Genomic DNA, 26,229 nt, shown 5'->3' with positions numbered 1-26,229 from the left:
AATGGTATCTTCTATTTATTTTTTTCCTGAAAGGTCATATGGACAATTAAGATACTCTGTCCAAAATGAGGTAGGGGAGTGGGAGGAAAAAGGAAAACAAAATGTCTACATTGATGCAGATCTGTATTCCACTGAGACATCTATGTAATATGATGGTTTCAGGAAGGAAATGTCACTCTTGATTCCCACCATCCCCTCCCATCCCCTCCCCCTTCTAATCATGTTTACAAGCTTTAAGAAAAAAGCTATGCCTCAACTGTCATGTACACCCCTGAAAATAAAGATTGTCCAGGATTCAGGACCAAAGCAGACTTGGGAACAAACCTCAAATTCCCTCCACGCTTCAGTGGGGCAAGAAATGAGAATTAGAAACCAACTCTAGATATAAGAGCTCCTGGAGGGGGGAAAAAAGATTTTCCATACTGGAACTGACACATTGACCAAACGGTCTGTTCTGCTACAAGTGTTTCTTTAATGCAGAGATAGCTTGTAAGTGATTCGTAAACAGAAAAGAGGACATAGAATGTGGAAGTCATGTTGGATCATATGTGGTTTGAAGTGTGTTTTTTAAATTTTGAGTACAGAATAGTTGTACATATTTATGGAGTACATATGATGTTTTAATACAGGAAAACAATGTGTAATGATCAAATAAATCAAGGTTCAGTGGGGTATCCATCATCTCAAGCATGTATCATTTGTGTTGGAAACATTCCAATTCTACTCTTTTAGGTATTTTAAAATGTATATTATTATTAGCTATGGTTGCCCTATTGTGCTACCTAATACTGGATCTTATTCATTCTATCTAACTATTTTTGTACCCATTAACCATCCTCATTTTATCCCCCCAACAACCACTTTCTCCACTACCGTTACCAGCCTCTGGTAACCATCATTCTACCCTCTGTCTCCGAGTTCAATTTTTTTTTTTTAGCTCCCACATATGAGTGAGAACATGTGATATTTGCCTTTCAGTGCCTGGCTTATTTCACTTAACATAACATCCTCCAGTGAAATGTGTTTTGAAACAATCAGGCACAAACCTTCCTAAAATGTAAGAAAAAACTCTAGCAATATATACGAGACCTTCAGAAAAAAATTAAAAATCCTACGGAAGTGCCTTCCTTTAGTGCATGTAGTGGTTTATTTAGTGGCTTCAAGAATTGCTATACTTTCCACTATGTTAAGCTCTCTCAAAAGTTGAAAGCCCATATAAAAGATGCTGCAAAGACCAGTGTCCACTTAAAAAAAAATTGATTGATGAAGAAGTGTACACCCTGGATCAGATTTTTACTTGTGATGGAGGAGGTCTCCATTAGAAGTGTGTGTCTTTAAGGACTTACATCTTCGAAAATGAAGGAGGGGCCTCAGGGTCTGAGGCTACAAATGACTGACTGGTTGTCAGTCTGGCTGCAAATGCCAGTGGAGATTTAATTGAACTACTGGTTTTTATTCAGGTGGTTATTATTTTGTTAATGCTCTGGTACACGGTACTAACTTCCTTAAGTTTTGAGTGATCTTCCTCTACCCCTATTTTTTTGTGTGCAATTTTGCAGAAGATGAGGTTTTTCAGGAATATGTCTATGGCATTGAAATCAAAATTATCATACTGCCATTTTGTCAGTCTACTCATATGTCAATATGCCACATTATAAAGCATAGTAGCTACGGCTGTCTGCAGCTTGGTGTACTCTTCTAGTTGGTAACCTAGACATGTGTTTCCTTAGTGAAGGGCTTGTTAGGATTTCATTTTAAATGCTTTCTAATATTATGCTGCTGTTAAAAATGCAATTCTAAAAACTGTGCCCCCAAACATCCCAAAATATTTATGCCATATAACATTAATTAACAAAAGAAGAATTCAAAATATACACACTATAAATATAATGATGTAAAATACATGCAGGTGGGAGGCAACAAGTCAAAACAAGCTGTACTAGAGTAGTGGTGACTTTAAAAATAAAGTATCTATCTCATTTCCTACATTAGCTATTTCCCACAAATGTTTGTTTCTTTCTTTTGCCTGGGATTAATCATCAATTGTGGGAAGTTTTTAGAGAAACATTTTATGACTGAACAACAAATACAGCTAAACATGTCAGCCATGTGATTGTTTTTCAATATGTTTTCACATGTTAGGAGGCTAAGCACAAAAGTAGCAATCAAGTGTTGTTTAAACACTTCTGAATGTTATTTGACTTAATAATTTCTTTCAAATGACATGCAAGAAATGGCTTTGGGGCCCTCAGGCCTGGGGAACTGGATGGGATCCAGACGACAGGGACATCGGGTTGAAAGCCATCACTCTGGAACAAGGTGCTTTCCCGGCATGGGAAGCAGCTGCCGGGTTTTACAGAACCACCAACCGAGGCAGCACCCTTGATGTTGCACTATCTACTGCAGCAAGAAACAGCAAGGTCAGAAAAGGGTTCCCGGCAGAATACTCTTGCTTTTTGGAATAAAAATTCCCACAAACTGGCCCATATATCAAAATTATCCACTAGCTAAGGGACATGAAAGTTTTCTAGCAAACTAAACACACAAATATCCCAAATCATTTTTTAAAAGAAAACACAAAGAGGGAAAGAGAAAAGAAATGGATGAGAGTGAAACCTGATTTAGCAGATACCAGTTTATTCAACATAGTGCATGACTCAAAGCATCTGATATTCCATAGCCAACAAGGTCTCCTACTTCTCTATTATGAAATACTGGATGATACCCTGAATACAGCTAATTCAAGGTTCTTGTTCCTTTTCTCCTGTATGTATTAACAGAATTAAGCAGGTTTCCCCGTTTAGCAAACATTTCACATTCACTGAAGGCTTTGGGGAGAGGGGAAAACAGGGCTTCTAACTGCCCCTCTGAACCAAAGGCACTTAATGTTGAAAGATAAAGCTCAGTGGTCACCCCACAGACATTCCTTTGTGTTCAGGCTGCGGAACTTTAGCATACCATGGCTGGCCCACGTGGGATACACCGTAGCAATGCAGAAGACACTGATTTCCTTGGGAAAACAAAGTGCGATATGAATATAAAGGACTCATCACCACCCCAACCCTTTTCTGAAAATAATACATAAGCGAACTCTTATTTTACATGATTAGTATCACCCAAGGTTCACACATGGAAAAAAATAGCTAAAAAATAATCTGTCATAAATTCTCACTATGAAATCACAATATATTCTGATAATCACTCTTAGAATTTGTGAGTTGGAGAGAACTTCAGAGGTCATGTTGTCCACCCTCATTTGATACGTCAGGGCTCTGAGGCCCAGGAAGGTCGAGCGTTGGTCCCTGGGGCCTAACCCCTATGGCAGAGGCTGGGTAGGACGCAGGCCTCTTGAAGCCTAGTTCAGGGTTCCCTCCGCGCCCCTCTCCTCTTCAAAGACTCTCCAAAGTAAAACACGACGATGATCTCCAAAGATGCACCACACGATAAAGCACGTGCACTGACCCAGGTCAGCAATTTGGTCTCACAAGACAGTTCCTTTGGCCGTTGGGCAGGTACGTAACCCACCTTGGGGTGGGAATTCTTTGCATGAGATCATTCCAAGTTCTGAGGGAAGCCCAGCGCAGGTTAGACATGACTTCTTGGATTTGGGAAGGCTCTGTTGGCTGTCAGTCCGTGGTGGGCAGGCGGTCAGCTGCACAGCGGAATCCCAGATTCGAAGCGGAACTATCAGGCGTGTTCTGGCTTCGAGCAGCACAGCGGTACCTGTAGCAGTAGGACTGTGCAGAGAAAAAAGGCGATGTCAGTGCTACTGGGACTGAGGGCTCCACACTGTTGGATGCACGTCACACAGGAGTGCCAGCTGTTCAGAAGTTCTGCTGCCCGCTACACAGCGCTTCCCCACAACCCTCACAGACACTTAACGCGTGTGCTTCGGATAGGGCAGCGCGTTCAAGAGTTAGCCAAGTCTGATCCAATGTCCTTTACCTTATAAACATAACACAGATGCAGTACAAAGATGCTGGTGTCAGCATTACTTATAACAGCAAAAAGGGAAAAATGCAGAGATTCAATGATTACATAAGTTTAGGCACATCCCTGTGACAGAATTGTAAGCAGTCACTGAAAATCATGTTTTTACATAATATTTAACGAGAATGTTAAATGAAAAAGTCAGAATGTAAAACTGTAGATGTAGTATGATCTCAAGCCAGATGATTATACGTGCCAAGAAAAAAACAGACCAGAAGATTCAGAAGGCACCACAAAGCACACGGCGGTTGTCCTCTAGCAGCTGGGGTTCGTATTTCCTACACTGAGCATGTATTGATTTTTGACATGAAACCAAGTGATAAGCATAGATGGCAACTGGGAAAATATTAAGAGTGACATTAAGATACCATTTACTATCCAATATCCAGTAGATGGACAAAAAATTAAACAGCAAGCCTAGGAACACCGAATGTAGGAAAGGCTGCGGGAAAACGCTGCTTTTTGTACACATTGCCTTTGGAGTTTGAATCCTACTAACTCACAGAGCTGTGCATTTGTGTGTGTGGTTGTTTTTACGGGTGTTATTTATAAGAGCAAGGCACAAACATACACACGCACACCAACACAGACCTTCAGCAGACCAGGCACGGTGCTAGGCACCGTCACGTGTTACTTCATTTGTATCATAACAGCCCAGAGAAAGTAAATGAGTTACCCAAGATCTAACTGTGGCGTTCTTGCTTCCCTAGCAAGAATATACTCCCACAGGGAAAAGTACCACATCTTGTGTCTTCTTTTCCAACATCCAACATACAAGTCCTGCGTACACACACACACCTGCACATCCCTGGCCACCTAGCCAGTATTCGGTGAAGAACTACAAACTACCTGCCACAAACACTTCAAAAGCTTCCAGATTCCAAATATAGTCATGCACGGAACTCTTGTGCTCTAGGATTGTTCTCTGATCCAAAATAACAGAGAATGAAAATAAGCTAGTCATCCTGCTCTGAGTTGGCCCAGTAAGACTCAAGTCCGTGCCAACTGGTTAAAGAAACGACGCAAAGAATCACGTAGAATAACATTGGAACACACGCAGAAGAGATAATTTGGGGGTTGGGAAATAGGTCAGCATGCAAGAGATTTTTTTTTCTTAAATATTAATTATTCTCTTTTCTCTCACAAAAGTAAAGTGCTTCTAATCTTCATAAAATTATCTCTAAAGTTGACAAGACAATTCTCTGGAGCACTTCCACCATAAAAAGAAAGACACAGTACTTTGTCTTCTATAGATAGTGAAACAGTAGCAATCAATTTTCTCATGTTCCTTGTGGCCGGTGAAGAATATAACAAACATTACTAAGTCTCGGGTAGGCAGAGGGAAGTTCAATTAAAAATGTATTTGAAATAATAAAAACTGATGGCATCTGCTACTACGTGTGGTCCACATGCAATGGAAGCTCTCAAATGACTAGCGGCGACCACGCAGGAAGACAAAACAAATGCCTCATTCCACTTAGGGCCTACTCATTGGGCTGCTGTGAAACAACAGTGCGTTGGCTTTTCTAGAATCAGGTTCCTGTGGATAATCCGGGGTCCCATGAAACCAAGCATGTGTAGTGAGATCCACACTGCAGTGAGGATCAACTTCGGGGGGGCAGGCAGACAGACAACAGACAGACGACATGGGCATTCTTGTTCTGTAACTGTACCACACTCATGACCAAATCAATCATTTCCTGATTATCCACTGTATGTGCCCAGAGGGGAGATTGTGTCTCGGCATGGTCTTATCTTGCTGGAGATCACAGGCTGGTTGAGGAACAGATTACACATCAATCAGCTACCAGACATGCTAGGGTTAAACAATTCTGAAGTTATTAGTAATAGAGGTGAAGAACTGTCCCTTATAGAATGCCAAAGTCTTGGGAAAGACTGTTTGGGAAGGCACAACTTGACCTGAGTGGGATTTCCGTGGTTACCGCAGTGGTGCTCAGACTTCAGCACACACGAGAATGCCTGGAGAGAGTGTTTAAATCCATGCTCCCAGGCCACGCGCCCAGAGATTCTGACTCAGGAAGTCTATTATGGTCCGGCCCTAGAATGTGTATCTCTAACAAGCTTTTAGGTGTTGCTGATGCTATAGGCCCATGGGCCACACTCTGAGCACTGATGTATTAGAAAGGAGAAAAGAAGGCATTATCAAGTGGAGAAAATAATGACATCAGAAGCACGCAAACTGAAAAATTCAGGCAGGTTAAGAGGATAGCAAGACCATGGCTTGATCATGTCAGAGCATGGTTTATTTGTCCATTAAATATATGAGCTTACAGTATATCAGATGCTATTTTAGGCATGAGGCATACAATCAGAACCAGACAGACAAGGCACCTGTTATCAGGGAGCTGACATTCAACAGAGGGTAGTGGGACAATAAACAAACCGATAAACTGAAGGTTGTTTCCAGTAGTGGTCATGTCAATGGAAACTAAGATAGGGAAAGAGGAAGGAGAGTGACTGGGTGGATACTGTAGACAGGGTGGTCTGGGAAGGCCTCTCTGATAAGGTGACATGTGGTCTCAATCGCTCAAAGATCTGGAGAATGAGAATTTCAGGAAAGGTGACTGGTACGAAGCTGGTTAATAATGAACAGGAAACGTGGGTGGATAAATAGGAGGGAGTCACATTCCAGGCTTCTCAGCAGACAGGAGTCTGGGCTTGATACAAGTGAAAACTGTGACAAGCAAACATTTTACTCTTTAATCTTAGCAAAGGTGAAGCCTTTCTGAATTTGTTCCCTCAGCAATAAAATGGAGCTACTAATGGAATAATTTTAGCATACTTCACCTTGTTTCTACATAAACAAGTAAAGCACTAGACGCGTGGAAGGCCTTAATAGCTGTTACTTTATAATGAACATAACACTGGATCACAGAAACTAGCTTTGCCTGTCTTATCTGACCTCTTTGGGGTAATCTGTTTCCTGACTACAACAACAAAAGCATTAGCCAGCTTCTAAGCAGGTCTGGGAGAGCTTGTGCTCACTTGGAGGAAGATGATAATACCCCTCCTCCAGCATCTGAACGTGGATACACATTTGCTACATGAATGGAAAAGTTGAGGGATCTCTCTGTGGATATGACACAGGACTGAGGATTTTGTTGGATGACATATTCCTATCTGCCATTTATCTCTTATTTAAAAAACTATTTTAAAATAAGATGATGTTCATATGCCACAAAACCCAGGCTATAACTCAAATGAGCTGTATCTGCCCAGAGCACTGTGTTGAGAAGGATTCTGCAGCTGTGACAAAGGATAAGAGAAAAGAGATCCATAATATATAAGAGATTTTCACCACGGCCATATAGTTAAAGACTCTGGTATATACAGAATAATTCCATTCTTGAAAGAAAACAATAAAGCACACAAAATATCTGATAGAATACGACCACCAGTTTTCCATAGGAAGCAGGATGATTTTTATGCAATGAAAATGTTTTCTTTGTATAACAAAAACCTTAAAATTAGTAACAACAAAAGGAGTTAGTTCTTTATCAGATCACAGCAATCCCTGAAGCCTTCCATTAACCAAAATGACTATGAGAACTAAACACTAAAAAGCAAGTCTCACTACAAAAGTTAGTGTTGAGAGGTCAGGGCCATGACTTGAGAAAACAGTCAATTCACACCATCATTCCATTTCAAATGCACTCATTCACTTAGCAAACATTTATTAGTAAGTCGTTCACTTCAAATTCCAACTAATGATGCACATAATTAAAGAGGTAAATGGCCTGATTATGAATGTCCTCATTGTTCTTTCTTTTTTTCCAACTCTACTTTTAGCACTTTAAGTGGTTCTTAAGGATGTGAGGTCTTTAGGTGGCTGAAAATGGGTCATTCTATTAATTAAGAACAGAGAAAGTGGGAAGGACCTGCTTTAGTCCTATTTCATCAAAATGTCTAATTACTGTGTGAAATTCATCTCCATATCTGTGCTAAGAATGTGATAGTGGACTTGGGAACAATCCATTTAAGATAATGACTTACCAGCCTTGGGGCTGTGAAGCCAAGTGGAACAGCAATATGGTTTTTATAGGAGGAAGACTTTTAAGGTAATTGTAGCTCAAGTTGAACAAAATCATTATAGAGAACCACACACTAGAACTCAGGTCTCTTGATTTCCCATTCATTGTTCTTGCTACTGACAGTAAACCAACTCCTTTTGCTCTTCACCTTAGCAGGAGAGTAAGGATTTCCTCAGTGCTATGGGTTGGGCTGAAGACCTCATGGGGATTAATCTAACAACATCGACAACAACGAATATTTCTTAAATATTTACCACATGAAGTGCTCTAAGAACTTCACTTATATTAACTCACTTAATCCTCCCAATAACCCTGTGAGGTAGGTACTATTAGTATCTGCACTGTATATATGAGGGAAAATTGAGGAACACATTGTTAACAGTGTGCCTAAGATCACATGGTTTATAAGTGGTAGATCTAGGATTCCCGCCTATTCAATCCCATTCCAAAGTCTGTGCTTTTAACCACATGCCACGTTGCCTCATAGTTTTTTCTTTCTGCGTCTTCATCTCCTTATTGAATCTATACTTTGGATAGACTTCCAGACAGTTATGAATGATCATCAGCGTTTACTTTAACCAGGCAAACTGGCCCTGGCCCATGAATAAAAATAAGTTACCTTCTAAGCAAGGTGATTTTTAACAAAATGAATTACAACATTTTTCTTTCTTTTCATTGATTTCCACCTATGTCATGAGCGTACTTTTTAGGATTCTGCCTATCTAGTTAGGAGGTCATTAGCTGGTTCCTTCTCCAAAAGAGAAGAAGGGGGGAATAACCTAATTATAATAAACATGATGCCTAAGGATGATGATGACAGGAGCACCTAACTTTTACTGAGCCTTTACCATAGCTATACCAAGAGCTTACCTACGTCGGTCCATTTATTCTCCATAAGACTCTTACAATGGGTACAATTATGATGTATATTATACAAATATGAAGACTGAGGCTTAGAAAGGTTAAGTAATTTGCCCAAGGTCATATACCTAGCAAGGAACAGTTACAAAACTCTAATCCAGATATAATTCTAGGATCTGTATCTTAATAATTTAGTAAAATCTGCCACTCTTTTTTTTTTTTTTTGAGACAGTCTCGCTCTGTTGCCCGGGCTAGAGTGAGTGCCGTGGCGTCAGCCTAGCTCACAGCAACCTTGAACTCCTGGGCTCAAGCGATCCTCCTGCCTCAGCCTCCCGAGTAGCTGGGACTACAGGCATGCGCCACCATGCCCGGCTAATTGTTTCTATATATATTTTTTAGTTGGCCATATAATTTCTTTCTATTTTTAGTAGAGACGGGGTCTTGCTCTTGCTCAGGCTGGTCTCAAACTTCTGACCTCGAGCAATCCACCCGCCTCGGCCTCCCAGAGTGCTAGGATTACAGGCGTGAGCCACCGCGCCCAGCCAGCTGCCACTCTTAATATGGAAAAAGGCTAAGTACTCTGAAAATAATTCACCACCAACACTGTGCTGTTTTCCTGACCTCACAGAAATAACCAGACTGATGTTAAAAGACCTAAATAATGTACAATTCACTTGACCACCAAGATCCTGGAACTGCTATTTTTCTCCAGAAAATCATGTGAATCCTATTCAGTTTCGTCACTCTGCTATTCTCCTCTTCTAGAATGTTCTCCCCATCACACTGAGCCTGGCTAAATTAAAACTTATCCTTCAGGTGGAATATGAAAAATTAAAGGTTTATAATATAAACTAAATCAACCACTAAAATTTTTAAACAAAGAGTTATAGGTAATAAGCCAAAAGAGAGAAAATGGAGTGATGAAAAATAAGTAACCCAAAAGAAGACATACAGAGAACAAAGGGAACAAAGAACAGATGAGACAAAGAGAAAAAAAAATCAAGATGGCACATTTCAACTCAACCGTATCAATAGTCACATTAAATATAAATGGTCTGAGCACCCCAAAAAGAGACAGAGATTATGCCTATAATTTCAATAACTCAGATGAAATGGACAAATTCTTTAAAAGACAAAAACTACCATATTAATCAAGAAGAAACAGATAAACTGTATAGCCCTGCATTTATTAAATAAATTAAATTTATAGTTACAACATTAGGCCCACATGGCTTCACTGGAGAATTCTTTTTTTATTTTTAATTTAAAAAAAATTTTTCTTTGCTTGTGAACTTGTTTGGAAATATTCACTGGTGAATTCTATCAAACATTTCAGGAATAATGCTAATTCTACATGACCTCTTCCAAAAAACTGAAAATAAGGTAATATTTCCCAACTCAATCTATGAACACAACAATACCTTGAAACCAAAATCAGACAAAGATATTACAAAAAAGGAAAGCTACAGAACAATCCCCATCATGAATCAGATGCAAAAATGCTCAGTTATCATCTTAGCAAATCAAATCCAAAATATAGAAAAAGGATAATACATCACAACTAAGTGGCATATATCCTAGGAAGGCAGGGATGGCTTAATATTTGAAAATCAATGTAATTTGCCATATTGAAAAAGAAAGACCATATAATCATCTCAATGATACCAAAAAAAGCATCTGGCAAAATCCACATCCATTAGCAATAGACAAAAACTTCCTCAGGCCAGGTGTGGTGGCTCATGCCTGTAATCCTACCACTTTGGGAGGCTGATGTGGGAGGATCGCTTGAGGCCAGGAGTTCAAGACCAGCCTGGGCAACATAGGGAGACCACATCTCAATCAATCAATCAATCAATCAATCAAATCCGAATCTAAAAAACCCCACCACATTGGGAGTTAGGGAAAAAAAAATTTCCTCAAACTGATAAAGGGCATTTATGAAAAGCTACAGCTAATATCATACCTAATTTTGAAAATCGAATGTTTTTCCCTAAGATAAAGCATGAAGTACAAATGTCTGCTCTTACCATTCCTACTCAACAATACACTAAAAGTCCTAGCCATACAGTAAGAAAAAGTTGTAAAAGGCATCCAGATTAAAAAGGAAGAAGTAAACAGTCTATATTCACAGATCATATGATCACCTATGTTGAAAATTTGATATAATCTACAAAAACATTACTAGGACTAATAGATGAGTTTAGCAAGGCTGTGAGACACAACAAAATCAACTGTACCATGTAAGTGTATTTAATAAAAACATATATTAGGTTAAAAGATATTTTAAAAGAATCAAGTAGAAAGCTTATGAAAATACAGACTGAAAACAAGCTATTAATAAGAACTATAAAACATTAGACACATTCGTATGCATTGAATTAGGATGGCTTAGTGTTATTTACTTGTTGAAAATGCCTTTTACAAGCTTCATTTTCCCCATTTGTTCTTGATGAAAAATCTTCTGGTCCCCAATTACTTAGAAAGCAAATGGATTCTCAATTTAGAAAAGTGCCATATGTCAGAGACATAACTGGTAGCAATTAGGATTTTGAGATACTATTGTACAAAGAGAGATTCAACTGTTTTTCAAAGAAGTTTGGATGTCCGGCAAGATCCAAGTACACCTGTTGTAACAGCTTCAATTAGAGAAACGATCTGGGACGAAAGACTCTGATGTATATATGGACATGTAAATACACTGGAAAGACCTGGGACAATGCTTGTAATTTAAAATAAAAACAGGGTTTTATAAAGATAAATCTGTCTACATCTCCTTATGAAAGTAGGTACAAAGCATAAATTGAACTCAACTCCATGAATGTCCACTTGAATCACTGGATTAAAAATTCTAAGTTAAGAGATGCAGAAGACACACATACCAACAAACTCACATGTACAATCTAGAGAGATTCTCTTTAGGCCAGTGGTTCCCAAACTTTGCTCTCTGTTTTCATCACATTGAGAGCTTTAAAAAATCTGATGCTCACGTCACACCCTGGAAAAATCAAATCAGAATGGGGATAAGCAGGGAACCAGGCATCAGTACTTTTTAAAGATCTCAAATGATTCCAATGCCCAATAAAGTTTAAGAACCACCATTTTTGAGCAAAATTTGATAATGCCACCATCATCAAATTAGTAACTGAATTTGGAGCCATTATATGTGGTTTTAAGTCTCAAAGTGCCTGGACTAAGTATATTACCTCGGGGAACTTCTTGGCAATAACAGTCTGCAAAATGCCATCTTTGCTCAGAGATAAAAGAAACTAAAGTGCTGGAGACGTTAAAAATATATGACTCGAAGAAAAAATAGAGGGGATGGTATTGGATTTCCAAATTCCTTATAAGGTTTACTTATAAAAAGCTGGGTCACTGCAACTAACCAAGAACAGCCAGCTCTGACAATAAAAATCACAGCCCAAAGAGCAGAAACACTCTCTGAAAATGCTGCTTATTTCACAAGGCACATACTTTATACCTAGAACACTCGGGATGCTTCCATTTCCATATATCACAAACCACCCTCCCTTTATAACTCTCACCTGAATCTCAACAGAGAACCCATAAATTTATAGGAGTCTCAAATAAATTAAGGGCGTGCTTCCAGACTTACATACTGGAAAAAGCACATACCGCCACCCTCACCTCTAGTTCATGGGACAACAAAGTTCTCTCAGAGGGGCAGGATTCAACAGATGGCATCTGGTTGACAATAGGTCATCTACAACCTCTGCTTCTTGTGCCACTTTTCCCCATGCTTAGAATCAAACTTAAGATGAATGTCCTTTTTTTCCAGTTTCAATTGGAACAGACACGTATTAGCAGCAGTAAATGGGACATTTGGGGCTATTGTTTACAATGGATCCATAAACCTGCTATTAGAAGACCAAAACAGAGTTAAGTGACATGACTTACCCTATGGCACATGTAGGATCCGCCCTTCTTCACCCGGTCTTTCCCAGAGGGGGGCCCTTTCTGTGGATAAAGAGAAAAGAATCGGTTAGTCCAGAAACCACACTGCCCCTCACAGAGCCGGAGAGTCCGTTTTGATCCAATCAGTTTTCTAATGGTTTCTTAAACTCTCCACACGCATTCTGCCCTTGGGCCTTCTCCCTGCACCCATGGACCCTCCCAAATGCCCATCTCCCCCAGTCCTACCCATACCCTAAGGCCCACCCCGAGTCCCCACTCTGTGGTGAAGTCTTCCCAACTGCAGGAAGCAACCCCACCTCTCAGCCCCTCCCGCATTTCTTGCCTGCCTGCCTGTGACTGCTTGACAGCCTCTGACCTGACACACCGACAGGCAAACTTATCCCACCTGATCACTGCTTTGCTCAACCAGACTCACAAGCCTCTTTGAATGATACGTTTGTATAATCCCACCGTGCGCACCTAATAAACCCTTTCCTGATTGAATAAAAGAGTTTACTTTTTATCCTTTAAAAATATTTTAGGTCTGATTTATTGAGGTATACTTTATTATACATACAGTAAAATCTACCCTTTTAAAATGCACATTTCTGATCAGTTTTGACAAATGTATAGTTATGTAACTGCCACCACAATCATGATGCAGAACATAGTTTATCTTTTTTTAAAAAAAGACTTCTATAGCACTTACTATGAACCACGTACAGTTCTGAACAATTTGCAAATAAGTAAATCAGGTACTCTTCATACAGTTTCAGCAGTCAGTTATGTAAGTGACAAGTGGCACAGCCAGGCAGCCTCGCTCCAGAGCCCATTCTCTGAAGCACTGCACTGTGCTCTCACTGAGAGACCAGAAGTGTAGGAAACTGGGCAGTGCCTAAAAGGAGGCAGGAAGGAGTGGCGACTGTCACTGTAAGGAGAATTAAGATTCGGACAGAGCCAGCCAAAAGGCCAGGTTGTTTTCCTAGGGCGGGCTCAGATAAAAGTGCAATGGACACAAAAATCCTAAAACTTCAGTTGGCAGAATAAAGCCTCAACATCAGATCAGCCCTGTAAAGAGAATGTGAGAGGTACCAAGAAGCTCTGATAAGCCAGAACCAATCAGGGGAGGCTGAGGAATAATGATTTCTTTGTTTTCCTTTGTTGTTCAAAAAGACAACTGATCACACAGCTGTCTTACTCTCTGCTTACTGAAAACAAGAGAAGGCTGGACAATCCCCCTTCTATCTTAGTTTTCCCTTTTCCTATCCACCAGGTATTGTCAAGGGCAGAAGTTAAAGAACCACATTTTCTGTAAGCATGGCTAATGTACTGTCTTGCAAATGTTAACTACCTGGGCAGAAGTGCATGTTATCTTCCAAGCATTTCCAGGTACAGGTGCTCCTTGATTTAGGATGGGATTACGTCCTGTCCTGACAGGAACCTACAGAACTGCATGGCTTAGCCTAGCCTACCTTCAATTCGCTCAGAACACTTACATTAGCTGACAGTTGGGAAAATCATCTAACACAAAGCCTATTTTATAATAAAGTACTGAATATGTCATGTAATATACTGAATATTGAACTGAAAGTGGAAAATAGAATGGTCGTAAGGGTACTCAAAGTACAGTTTCTACTGAATGTGTACTGCTTTTGCACCACTAAGTCAAACAGATGTTAAGTCAGGGACAGTCTGTACTTAGAAACTGTCATTGGCTATTCTTCCTTCCTTTGCAGGGCAACAGTATTTCCAAGGCCTTAAATGTTTAATGTTATGTTAGTAAACTCATTGATTATAAAAGGACAAGCTGCAAATGTGAAAAGCTACATATGAAAATAACAGCCAGCAGCACAGCTTTCTTCCTATCAATGTCTAGAATCTGACAGACATTGCACCAGAATCTGCTGGGTGAGAGTATTCTATTAAAGTAAGATAGCCGCTAAGAATCCACTATAGCAAAAATGAAGTTATCATTAACTGTGTAACTGTCCCATATAATGGCCACACTCTCCTACACTAAGATGCTTGCTTGAGAATTCTTGCACTACACTGCTTCAGGTGGTTTTCTGCATGCTGTATTACACTGCATCAAATGACAGTTTAAATTCTCATGAAGTTTCTCACAGTATCTACTAGCATGCAAGATAAAATTCTTTTGCCAAGTTAGATCCAGGAATAAGAAGGAGCTGATCTGCCAGTGGGAAGGCATGAGAACAAAATAATTCTCTTTCATCACCAACTCCAATGAACTAAGTCTGCACTTGATAAATGACACTCATCACGTGATACAAGCACTAACGAGAGTCACCCCCTGCTAATACAACTGCAGCAGTTAAAATACTCTGCAATTTAGGTGACTGCTCATCTGGTTATCATAAATAATTAAAACTATTTTTGCTGGAAAACAACATGATGAAGGAATAGCTACAACTATTTGAAATACTTGCCATTTTGCCAAAAAACAGAAAAATTAGGTATACTGGCTTGAATAGTGTCCCCAAAATTCATGTTCACTCAGAGCCTCAGTATGTGATCTTATTTGGAAATAGGGACTTTGCAGATTTATAATTTCTGTAATTAATATAAAGCTATACTGGATTACGAGGGGGCCGGTGTCCTTATGAGAGGAGGAGAGGATGCGGACACACAGAGAAGGCAGGTGAAGATGCAGAGGGTGGAATGAGGCAGCTACAAGCCAAAGGATGCCAAGGACTCCTGAGAGCCACCACAAGGGAGGAGGTAAGCAAGGGTCCTCGCTCAGACTCCGGAGGGAGGGTGGCCCTGCCAGCCCTTGATTTCAGACTGACAACCTCCAGAACTGTGAGAGAGTAAGTTTTTGTCGTTTCAAGCCACCAAGTTTGTGGTCATTTGTTAGGGCTGCCCTAGCCAATTAACCTGGAGGAGGGAGGGTGTCTGCATTCCATTTGTGAAAGAAAAACCAATAAATCAAAATTAACATTGTCTCTCATGATCAAGATTATTACTGCAGGCTGAAACAACTTAAGTGACTATTGCCAGCTCATCTGTCCATGCACGCACCCCAGCCAGTGTCCCCCCCCCACACCTACACCACTGACCGGGACACCAGAGTCTTCCCAGAAGAACTCATGGAACAGAGGGACTCCGCCCACACCCACGCAGGAACCACTGCGAGTGATGTCCCCAAAGGCACTGCTGCCCATAGCTGCTCTAGTCCCACAGACACCAAAATACTACCAATAACAGGCCTCCAAGGCTTGCGTGATTGCAAGGAACAGCAAAAAACACAAGTTTCTACATGTCAGTCCCAATAACCTTAAAAGGTCAAGGTAGTGCTAAAGTTCTCAGGAAGAGATTAAGAAGCAACACTCTCGAATGTTACTGCAAAGAAATCTGCCCCTGTTGAAAACACCAGGGAAGGCATGAAAGTCTTTAGCGAAGGAGCTCCACAGACGTCGTGGAACCACGCATCAGCGAGACGGGCTTGTTGAATGAGGAAAGAGCCTGCAGGAAGAGGGTGACCAACTTGCTCAGGGCTGCCAAGGACACATTTCACAGGTGCATCAACAATGACATTCTGTGTAGTCCAGACAGACACTTCCCTTTCCCTCTTTGTCATACCCAACACCTGACAAGGAAAATAGGAAAACGGTTTGACAAATTCCCATCAATCAGCAAAGAGTTACATTTAAGGCTGCTATTTGACACAACCCATGGGTGTGGAATACCAGGCACCCATTAAAAGGAATGAGGCACCTCTGTACGTGTATAGCGCATTATCATTTTTACCACGAAAATACCACCACCAGCATTTATTCTGACTTCCATATACAAACTATACCTCAGGGAAATAGAGTTCTGAGGGAATGTTCCTCATAGAGGAATTCCAGATAATTAATGCAGAAAGAGTAACAGAATGTCACCTAGAATGTCACTATTTTTTTAAACTCCTAAAGAACCTGATCTAGGAAATGAGTACCAACAGCTACATTGACAAAAAGGCTGATGGAGGGCACAGGGAAGATGGCTGACTAGAGACATCGGTTGCCAGATGGTCCCAGAGGGAAGGAAAGCTTTCAGATAAAGGAGAAGGGGAGAAAACACAGCTCAGGTCTAGTTTGGGGGCAAAGTGCCAGAGTCTGCCGGGGATTTCATGGGAAGAAGCTGCAGAGCAGAACAGGAAGAGAAAAGACTCTGGCAGAGGTCAACCCCGGAGCAGCTCCAGGCCGGCGCAGAGGGCAGGCGGGTGTCCTTTCTCCTTCCCTGACACTTCCCGGACTCAGCAGGCCTCCGAGCTGCTTGGGAGCTTTTCCACCCACATGAGCACAAGGGCTGCTGCAACCACTGAACTGGCAGCTTCCTGAAAACACGCCCTGGACAGCCAGCGCCTTCGGGCTCGCTCCCCATAGCCACGGTCTGGAGCCCCGATGGCGGGTACCGCACTGCTTCCCCCCGATCGTGTTCTCTGGCCGCCCCAGGGAACTCCAGCCCGTGGGTTTTTACGGCACCCGTTCCCACACAGACAGCTCCCAACTCCTGCCAGTCTACGGTGGGCCCTGGAGAACTGGTGTGATCCAGAGCTTGGCCATTCCGTGCGGACTTCCCTCCAGGGAGAGGGCCCAGGAGGGCTGGAGTGCCTGCCCTTCTCCATTCAGACGCTTCGCCCAGCCCCCGCCCGCAACCCACTGTAGGGACAGCTGAGTGGAGACCCTCAAAAGTGGCCACCTCCTCTCTGTCAGTGCACCCACGAGTCTGAGGTCCCCACCCCTGAGTCTCCCTCCACCACTGCCACAGGGCCGGCAGAAGCACCCCGAGGTCCAGCACTTCACGAGGGATCCCCCATCCTTGAGTAGCCATTACTCCGAGAGGGGGTTTGTGCAAATGCCCACAGCCTGTCACCCAGGGCCACTGTCTACATAGACTCACCCAGCTGCCACTGTGGGCTCCACTGAGTGGCCCCTGGCGGAGCAGTCCCCTACAACTACAGCCTGCACAGAAAGCGTCGCATCCAGCCCCCAACTCGAACTCGTAACAAGGAGCTGGGGAACAACCCACAACTCTGCATGAAAATCATCCGGCTCTGACTCAATGTGAGGCAATCACAGGGGGACGGGTCAGAACAGCATAGCTGTTCTACAGGCGCTCAGCGCACCTGTCCCTCCCCTGATGGGTCAGCATTCCAGGGTAGGTCACAGAAGCTCCATCTAGGATCTCCCCCTTCCCCTAAATAAACAGGAGAGTTCCCAGCAAAAGCGAGCAGCTGCCCTGCAATCCTGTGAACCCAGAACCAAGAGAAAGGAGCCAGATGAGAAGAAACCAGCAAAACAACTCTGGCACCACGAAAAAAGAAAGCAGTTCAGCACCCCCAGTGGATCAGTGGAGCTACAGTAGTGGACTCCAGCTTGAACTGGAAGGTTCAAGCCCAGGCTGTCTGGCTCCACACTCAGCCACTCTGCCACGTGCCCCTTCTGAGCTAACTCATATAGTATCACTTTTTTTTTCAGCCCGTTTTTGACGCTAAAACTCATTAGCTTTTTGATGGAGCTGAAATTTGTCCCTTGTTAGGTCCATTTCTCCTCATGTACTTCTCTCAGGATGTGGCACCTGCTTATTTCGCTTAGGAATAAACACATATTGAAAGTAGCAACACCTACCACTTAAACAGACATCCGTTCTTAGCTGACATCGTAGATGCCTTGACTGGTCTCACTGGCTCAACCCCCACTGGGTTTTTGTGTCTCAGACTCATACCATAGAAGCAACTGTTCCATTTCATACAACTGCTTTGTCAAGTTTCATCTTCCTTTAGGTGTTACAGGAATGGTTTTCAAAACCCTCCACAGAAAAATCTCGTCCCAGAAATAAAGTGGTAAGTAAGGAATCAGAGATTTTCCTTTCATTACAAAATAAACTATAGGTACCATAAAACCTCAATAAGCCAGAACATTAGGTAAACAGAAAGTGGTTGTGTGTGTGTGTGTATGTGTGTATGTGTGGATATATACACAACAAATCCTAGCACCCTGAGAGGCCAAGGCAGGAAGATCTCTTGAGCTCAGGAGTTCTAGACCTGCCTGAGCAAGACAGAGACCCCATCTCTACTAAAAATAGAAAAATTAGCCTGGCATGGTGGCACACGCCTATAGTCCCAGCTATTCAGGAGGCTGAGGCAGGAGGTTCGCTTGAGCCCAGGAGTTTGAGGTTGCAGGGAGCTAATGATAAGGCCACTGTACTCTAGCTAGGGCAAAAGAGGCTGACTCTGTCTCAAAAAAAAAAAAATGTTTCCTTTATATGCTAATGAGATTACTCAAGGGGGTTGAGGAGGAGGAGAGGTCTAGGTAACTTCAGAATGGGAGCTGGTTGCCATAGACCAAGCCAGAATTAGAGGATTGGAACTTTCAGTGCCACCCCTCACTGGACGCTGAGCTCACTCACCAGTGGCCAGTGATTTACTCAATGAAACCTCCGTAAGAACCCCGACACTACAGAGAGCTTCCGGGCTGGAGAACACACGCGGGCGCTGGGAAGGTGGACACCTGGAGAGGGCACCGAAGCTCTGCCCCGCCCCTTACCTTGCCCTCTACACCTTTTTCATTTGGCTCTTCCTGAGTTGTATCCTTTATAACAAACTGGTAATCATAACTAAAATGCTTTCCTGAGTTCTGTGAGTCATTCTAGAAAATTACCAAACCTGAATGGAGGGGATTATGAGAACCCTCAAATTTGTAGCTGGCCAGGCAAAAACGTGGAGAATTGGTGTGGAAAAAAACCATGTGAATTTGGTTTCAGAAAAAAATCCACACATCTGGTGTCAGAAGAAAAGAAATACACTAGTACTCACACCTCATGACAAATTACACATAGGTTTATTCCTCCCGCTGGAAGGCGGGCACCTTGACGGCAGGGACTTTGCTCTGTTCACTGCTTTATCACCAGAGCCTTCAACAGTGTCTGAGATTGTACATGCGTTTGCTAAAGCAGTGGATGATCACCTTGCACTTAAGTTTCTATGTAATGACTCTTGACCGGAGAGTAGAGATTCAGCAAAGGAATGGAGAGGAGGGTAAAAAGAAGGGACAGGACCAGGTGCGGTGGCTCAGACCTATAACTCCAGCACCTTGCGAGCCTGAGGCAGGAGGATCGCTTTAGCCCAGGAGTTTGAGACCAGCATGGGCAACATACTGAGACCCCATCTCTACAATCAATCAATAAATAAATAAATAATTAAAAGAAGAGAAAGATGAGAGAGGCCCCTTTATAATTCATCACTATAAAAGCACAAGATAAAAAAGTCTTGGTCTGAAGAGAGACTACAAGTAGAAAATATTCATGAAAATACTGCAGAGACCACATAGGATAAGCCCAGGCAGGAGGCATCGCCAGGGAGCCAGCATCCACGGGCCTTGGAGCTGGGAGAACCAGCATCTAGTTCGGGCTCTGTCCCTCCACTCTTGGCCTGAGCTCCCTCTTTGTGCAAGGCAAGTGCTCCTCTAGAGACCCTATGAGGTCCTTCCTTCACCACCACCAGGGGAGCTGGTGGATACCCCAGATCCTTCCATCCTAGGGCTTCTCTATCCCACACTGCTTCGCTTCCTCCAGGGACCTTTCCACGGATTCTTGCTGAGATGTGAGATATGCAACTACAATCTTCTCTGAGGCCCCTCACTCCACCTCAAGTTTTACTGCCAGGCAGGAAGGAGAGAGAGAGAAAGAGCAATGAAACCCCAGGAAAATGGTGAATGTTCTGATGTACACAATGGCAGATACATATGATCTGGTTGAGAGGCGTGCATTATAATAACTGTGAAAAACAAATGGTAGTTTTTCAACATAGGGCTATGAAACCTCTAGGTGCTGAAAACTAGTCAACCTAAACGAAGAAACAGCTATTAACAGAAAACATATAACACGTTAGATTTCTGCAACAAAGGATAAACTTTCTCATTATCTACTAATTGTGGTATACTGCCAGGTGGAATTTGCCTCCTAACACTGCAAGTGGTTCTTTAATTTCAGAAAGCTTAATATGCTAATGTACAACACAAAAGAATATTCATGGCCTACCCAATCTCAGACAGATTAGTTCTAAAATATAAAGAAATCAGTTTGTTTCATCCTGAACAATGCAAGCTATATAGCACCATCACCCTAAACAAAGGTAACTTCTAGGTCAACTAAAACCAAATCACCAACATCACAGGGTACAGACTACATTCACTAAAAGATATTCTCCAAAATCAATCACTTCTATTTCTTAGAATAATGGTGTAAAACTGTTCAGTCCTGCATTCGAGGCCAGATATATTAATAGCTCTAAGCATTGCTTGAAGTGAGAAAAATAAACACAATTTAGTCTCACTAAGGATTCATCACATTCTTTATACTCAAAATCTTCTGTGTTCTTCAGTGACAATTCATTACCAAGTTATGAGAGAATAAAGCAATTAGCTTATACCAAATGACATTTTTAGTTAAACATTATTTTCAAAGAACTACTTGAAGACTTCCATGATTTTATTTGGATGTTTTGAAAGTGGATAAGTGCTAAGTGCCCAATTCTCTATGCCCTGTCACTTGATTAGCTGCAATGTTTACTTCCTTTACTGAGTGTATAGCAGAGACTGTCCACAGGAAGAAGTGTCATTTATAATTGGATGCTACCAGATGGCTGATCTCTTTCCACATCCCTAAAAAGGTCCACAATAAATGTCTTCTATGGATTAGATTTCTGATAAGGTATAATTTCACAGCTTGCTAGCTTATTTCATTTAAATTTTCATTACATATAGAAGATAGTAGTCACAAGTGTTTACTATATGCCAGTTTCTACACTAGACATTTTCTTTGCAGCATCTCCTTGAAATCTCTTAATAACCCCGTAAGCGGTATTACTATTTCCTCACTTACAGATGAGGAAGCTGAGTGAGAGGTTCAGCTAGCAGATGACTGAGCTAGAACTTAAACCCTGGTCCAACTCCAAAACTGCACGCTTTTAACTGCCAGGCTATACTTCCCCCTTACATATGCAATTGTAGATACTTAGGTATGTTTGCTTGCTTTATTAATACCTGCAAGCTCCAGGAGGGAAGGGGATTCTGTCTCTTAGATTCCCAGAATCCAGCACACAAATCTGGCATTCAGGAGTTTGCCAATAAATTTTGCTGAATAGATAAAAGTATATATTTAACATAAAAATTACATGTGTGGTTATGCAAGTATCCATATTATAAATGTGGCCACATACCCACATGAAAAAAGAATCACAGCATAACCTGGTAACAAAAATAGATAATTTGACTATTCTATTTTCTCTTCTCGATAACATGGTTTTATTTTCAGATCCTTAGGGAAAGAACAAATGAGTCATACTATGACATAGGGCTGTCATTAAGGTAAGCTATAGGAACGGAAAATGACAGTGTATTACTCTACAATTCATTAACAAGTCAGATGTCAAATATAAAAACTAACTTGGGCCAAATCAATAACTTTTAAGAACAATTTAATGGAAATAAGAGTTTAGAGGAAGGTAAGAAGGACAAGAAACTGATTTAAAATTTTAAGATATCAAAAACTATAGGCATAATTAGCTCCCTCCCCCTTGCTCACAGAAGAAGCCACTGCATGACACAGCAATTCCCATCTCTCAAATTATCCTTCATAGGTATAACACTTCTTGAAATTCCTCATTTAACATATGAGGCTTGTGATAAAATATTACTACAAGGAAGTAAGTAGCCTTTCATGTTTTATATTTGAAATAACATCTGGAGTCCAGTAAACACTGACAAGTCTGAGGATGAGAAGATGTGGGATTTAATCCTGACTGCAAATCAAGTTTAAAACCTGGGCCAAAGTCAAAACCTCTCTCCACTCCATGAATTATCATAAAAAATGAGCCCAAGACCACATGTCTCCTTTTGCATAATCAGGAATATTTTGAGGATATGAGAATGAGACAGGAGGGAGGGAGGAAGAGAAAGGGGGAGAGAGAGAACAAGCAAGTAGTGCCCAAGCATGAGAGCATGTTGAGCTCTTTAGAAGGAAGAAGTGTATATAAATGCAAAGCACAGGCATTTAGACTTCACTCCTCACAAAAGCACTAGGCAGCCTGGGGTAAAGTCAGGACTATAATACAGGGATGCAGGGTCTGGGCATGTCTCTTCTTTTAACCCAAAGCACATTTTACACTAACAATCTATAAAGCTACAGTGGACAAGGGCTTGGGGGACCCTCTTCAAGTTGAAGGACACCACTCTTCCTTCCCAAACAATTTGTAGTGATTCCACCCCTGGTTTAGGAGTGCTATGGGGAAATTATTTATGCATATAGACTGCTGGATGTGAAAAATTGTAAAGAAAATAATTATTCTGTGGGTTGCAATATATGCATATGTTCATCTTTGTTGGCTGCCAAGGGTGACGAGATAGAGCCCTAGCTGAAAATGTTAAGCAGAAATTAGGGGCCGACATATTGCAGGAGTGCTGGGAAGTTAATCGTAATTGACTACTAAGAAAAAACAACCTGTCCAGGGAGGCCCCAGAGCATGAAGAAGATAGAAGACAGGATGGCAACCCTGGTACAAGGGCTGGTCCTCAAAGCCTCTGCTGTCAATTCATACTTCAAACCACACTAAGACGAGATATAAAAACCTCAAGCAACTGACCCCAAATGGTGGCCTGATTCTACCTAGAATTCCCAGAGTACCCCTCCTCTGCCCAGAAAAGCTGCTCAGACATGGGCTGTCAGCTGTGGATGCAATTAAGGAAGCCTAGATATAGAGGTTCTGCAAGCCCCAGCCCCAAAATTTCCCCATGGCCCTTTCCAGGCAAAGAAAGGTGCAGGGAAGAAATAATCTTTGAAAGGAAGCCAAAAACCTGGGCTTTGGGTCTGGCTTCCTAAGCCTCAGTGGAGCAACAGTGCCTATTGCCATGGAAATACTGAGAAACCACCATTAGGAATTCTGCAATTCAAACTCTCTGCAGGCAACGACTGTGTGGTGTTTATGTTTGCCACGAGCACAGAACAAGTTCTCAATATTGCTGTTAAACAGGCTGGCGTGGTGGCTCACAGCTGTAATCCTAGCACTCCAGGAGGTGGAGGTGGGAGGATCACTTGAGGTCAGGAGTTTGAGACCAGCCTGAGCAAGAGTGAGACTCTCTCTCTACAAAAAATAGAAAAATTAGCCAGGCATGGTGGCCTGTGCCTGTAGTCCCAGCTACTCGGGAGGCTGAGGCAGGAGGATTGCTTGAGCCCAGGAGTTTAAGTTGCAGTGAGCTATGATGACACCATTGCACTCTTGCCCTGCATTGCACTCTTGCCAGGGCAAGAGAGCAAGACTCTTGTCTCCAAAACAAACAAACAAACAAGCAAAAAAACAATCTATTGAACAAATGAAAAGAAAAACAACATAATCTGGTCTATTAAACAAGAGGTAGTGCTGAAGGAGAAAGGATTTTCTAAAAGGAAATGCTCCGACTGAGAGGTGCTCAGAAATAATGATTCGCTCTCATTTACTGAGTGCTTTTACTGTGTGGCAGGCACAGTGCTAAGTGCTTTAATCTCTCCTTTTAACCCTCAGAACAACTCCATGCTGTTGAATTTTATTGTTACTCCCGTTTTACAGATGAGGAAACAAATCAAAGGATTTCACCCCATTGCTCCAAGGCCACCATGCCACCAAGTGGCAGAGCTGAGATGTGGACCTAGGTCAAAATCATTTTAAAACAATCTCTTACCCGTGTTACTATCAGCTGCAGCTTCTTCCATCATTGCCTACTTTCCAAAGGAGCAGCAGCCCCAAGGGCAGGTGCCCAGATTTGCTGTACCCTAAGAATGGCTTGCTAGGTCCTCAGCACCATTTACAGCTGAAGCATTAAGTAAGCCTGACAAGGCGACATGAGTCACCTAAGGCTCCATGACATTTGAAAGCTAAATCTCAGATGGAAACACAGACTACTGACCTCTCTTTCGTCACGTAACCATGGTTCTGTTATTCACGGTAGCAGGAAGAACTTTACTGAGAATGGCAAACAACCACGTTAGCACACTCTGCTCTTCCCATTTGTCATTTCTGTTATAACCCCAACCCATTCTGCTGACCTGCTGCCATCCTCATCTTTGGAGCATACGGCTCTCCCTTCCCAGGAGTGTGAGACACTGCAAAAAAGACAGCTAATAAAAACCCTCTTGTTGAGCATACCAAAGTAAGGAAGACAATTCACAAGTCACTCTCCAAAACCCCAAGCTGGGGAGCAAACAGAAATTCTTTAAACAGTTCTATTGCTCCCATAAGGAGGGGAAAGTAAACTGCAGAAAAACAAGAAGAAACAAGTGCATGCAACACACATACGTACACACCTCTCACTGCTTTTACTTTTACTCTGGGCGTGGGAGACATCACGCTTCAGGATGGACAGGCAAGCAGAGGGCAGCTACGGCTCCGGGCACTGATGGTTACGCATTTACTTAAGAAACTGAAAGCAGTGGGCAAGGACAGAAGAAAATCCTTTCTCTGCTTACCCTGAATTGCTCAAAAGGCTGGGCCCTGCCTTTCTCATCTTTGGGTCCCCTGGACGTAGCACAGTGACCTCCTCAATGGCTGCCACCCTTTCTAAGGGCACCTCCCCCGAGACGCTTTCACAGCTCCAACTGTCAGAGAACAGAGTTCACTGAAGCTCCACCTCAATCACATCCACAACAAATGTTACCACAGTGCATATTCATTCACCTGATCAGCACCCAATCTCTCCCCACAAAACCATACGCTTCTTAACAGCAGGGCCTGTCTTAGGTGTCTCTAGAACCGCAAGTGCAGATATAGCCCCATGGCACAGTAAGTTCGTAGGGAATGCGGGCTGGCTCCTGTGCTGCAGGGCCCTGCCTCAGACCCTGCCCCATTCACACTGCATTGATGACTTCAGAACACAGCCAGGTCTTTTCCTTCCACAATAAGCTGGAAGGAAAAGCTACCGCCACCAATGACAGCGCCGATAACCACAGATTTCTGTGAGCTGTCTGTCTCTCAAGGTTGAAAGCCATAAACAAAATGAAATCTGATGGAGAGAAGAGATAGGCATTGCATTAGGTTTCAAAACACAGCTATGAAACAAGGAAAATTCAAAATAATTTTTAAACTACTTTTTAAAAAGTAGCTGCATTTAAAAAAAAAATACCTGCATAGCAACAATATTTGGGGACATCGAGCCTGAGATAAATATACATGGGGGACAAAGGGAAGTTTTATTTGGCTACAAGCTTAACAGGAACCATCGGTGCGATATTGCTCTCCCTGCTGCTACTGCAGCTCAGCTACTGCTCAGGGTAACAGCAGGAGTACTCACAGCCGTAGCAGGGCACTAATAATGACTAAGACACAAGCTACCACCTATCACATGCTTACCATTCACCAAACACTGTGCTAAGCGCCCTACAA

At 42.2% G+C, this 26,229-nt stretch overlaps 1 protein-coding gene across 2 annotated transcripts in view; it reads right to left on the bottom strand.

Moving 5' to 3' along the window:
* SUMF1 (sulfatase modifying factor 1) overlaps positions 1-26,229 on the bottom strand; it is a 114,964-nt gene that overhangs the window by 33,813 nt on the left and 54,922 nt on the right. The window contains exons 8-9 of one of the 2 annotated variants that reach the window (XM_045529670.1): positions 12,819-12,878; positions 2,618-3,737 (exon numbers count right to left, since the gene is read on the bottom strand). In XM_045529670.1, the coding sequence (XP_045385626.1) occupies positions 3,627-3,737; positions 12,819-12,878 (171 nt within the window). In that variant the 3' untranslated portion in view covers positions 2,618-3,626. Of the gene's footprint in view, positions 1-2,617; positions 3,738-12,818; positions 12,879-26,229 lie in introns of those variants that run through there. The other variant, XM_045529671.1, reaches the window with a different exon arrangement.

The sequence above is a fragment of the Lemur catta genome, chromosome 18, assembly GCF_020740605.2.
Source record: "Lemur catta isolate mLemCat1 chromosome 18, mLemCat1.pri, whole genome shotgun sequence".
NCBI lineage: Eukaryota > Metazoa > Chordata > Mammalia > Primates > Lemuridae > Lemur > Lemur catta.
This window is presented reverse-complemented; position numbering and strand designations above follow the sequence as displayed.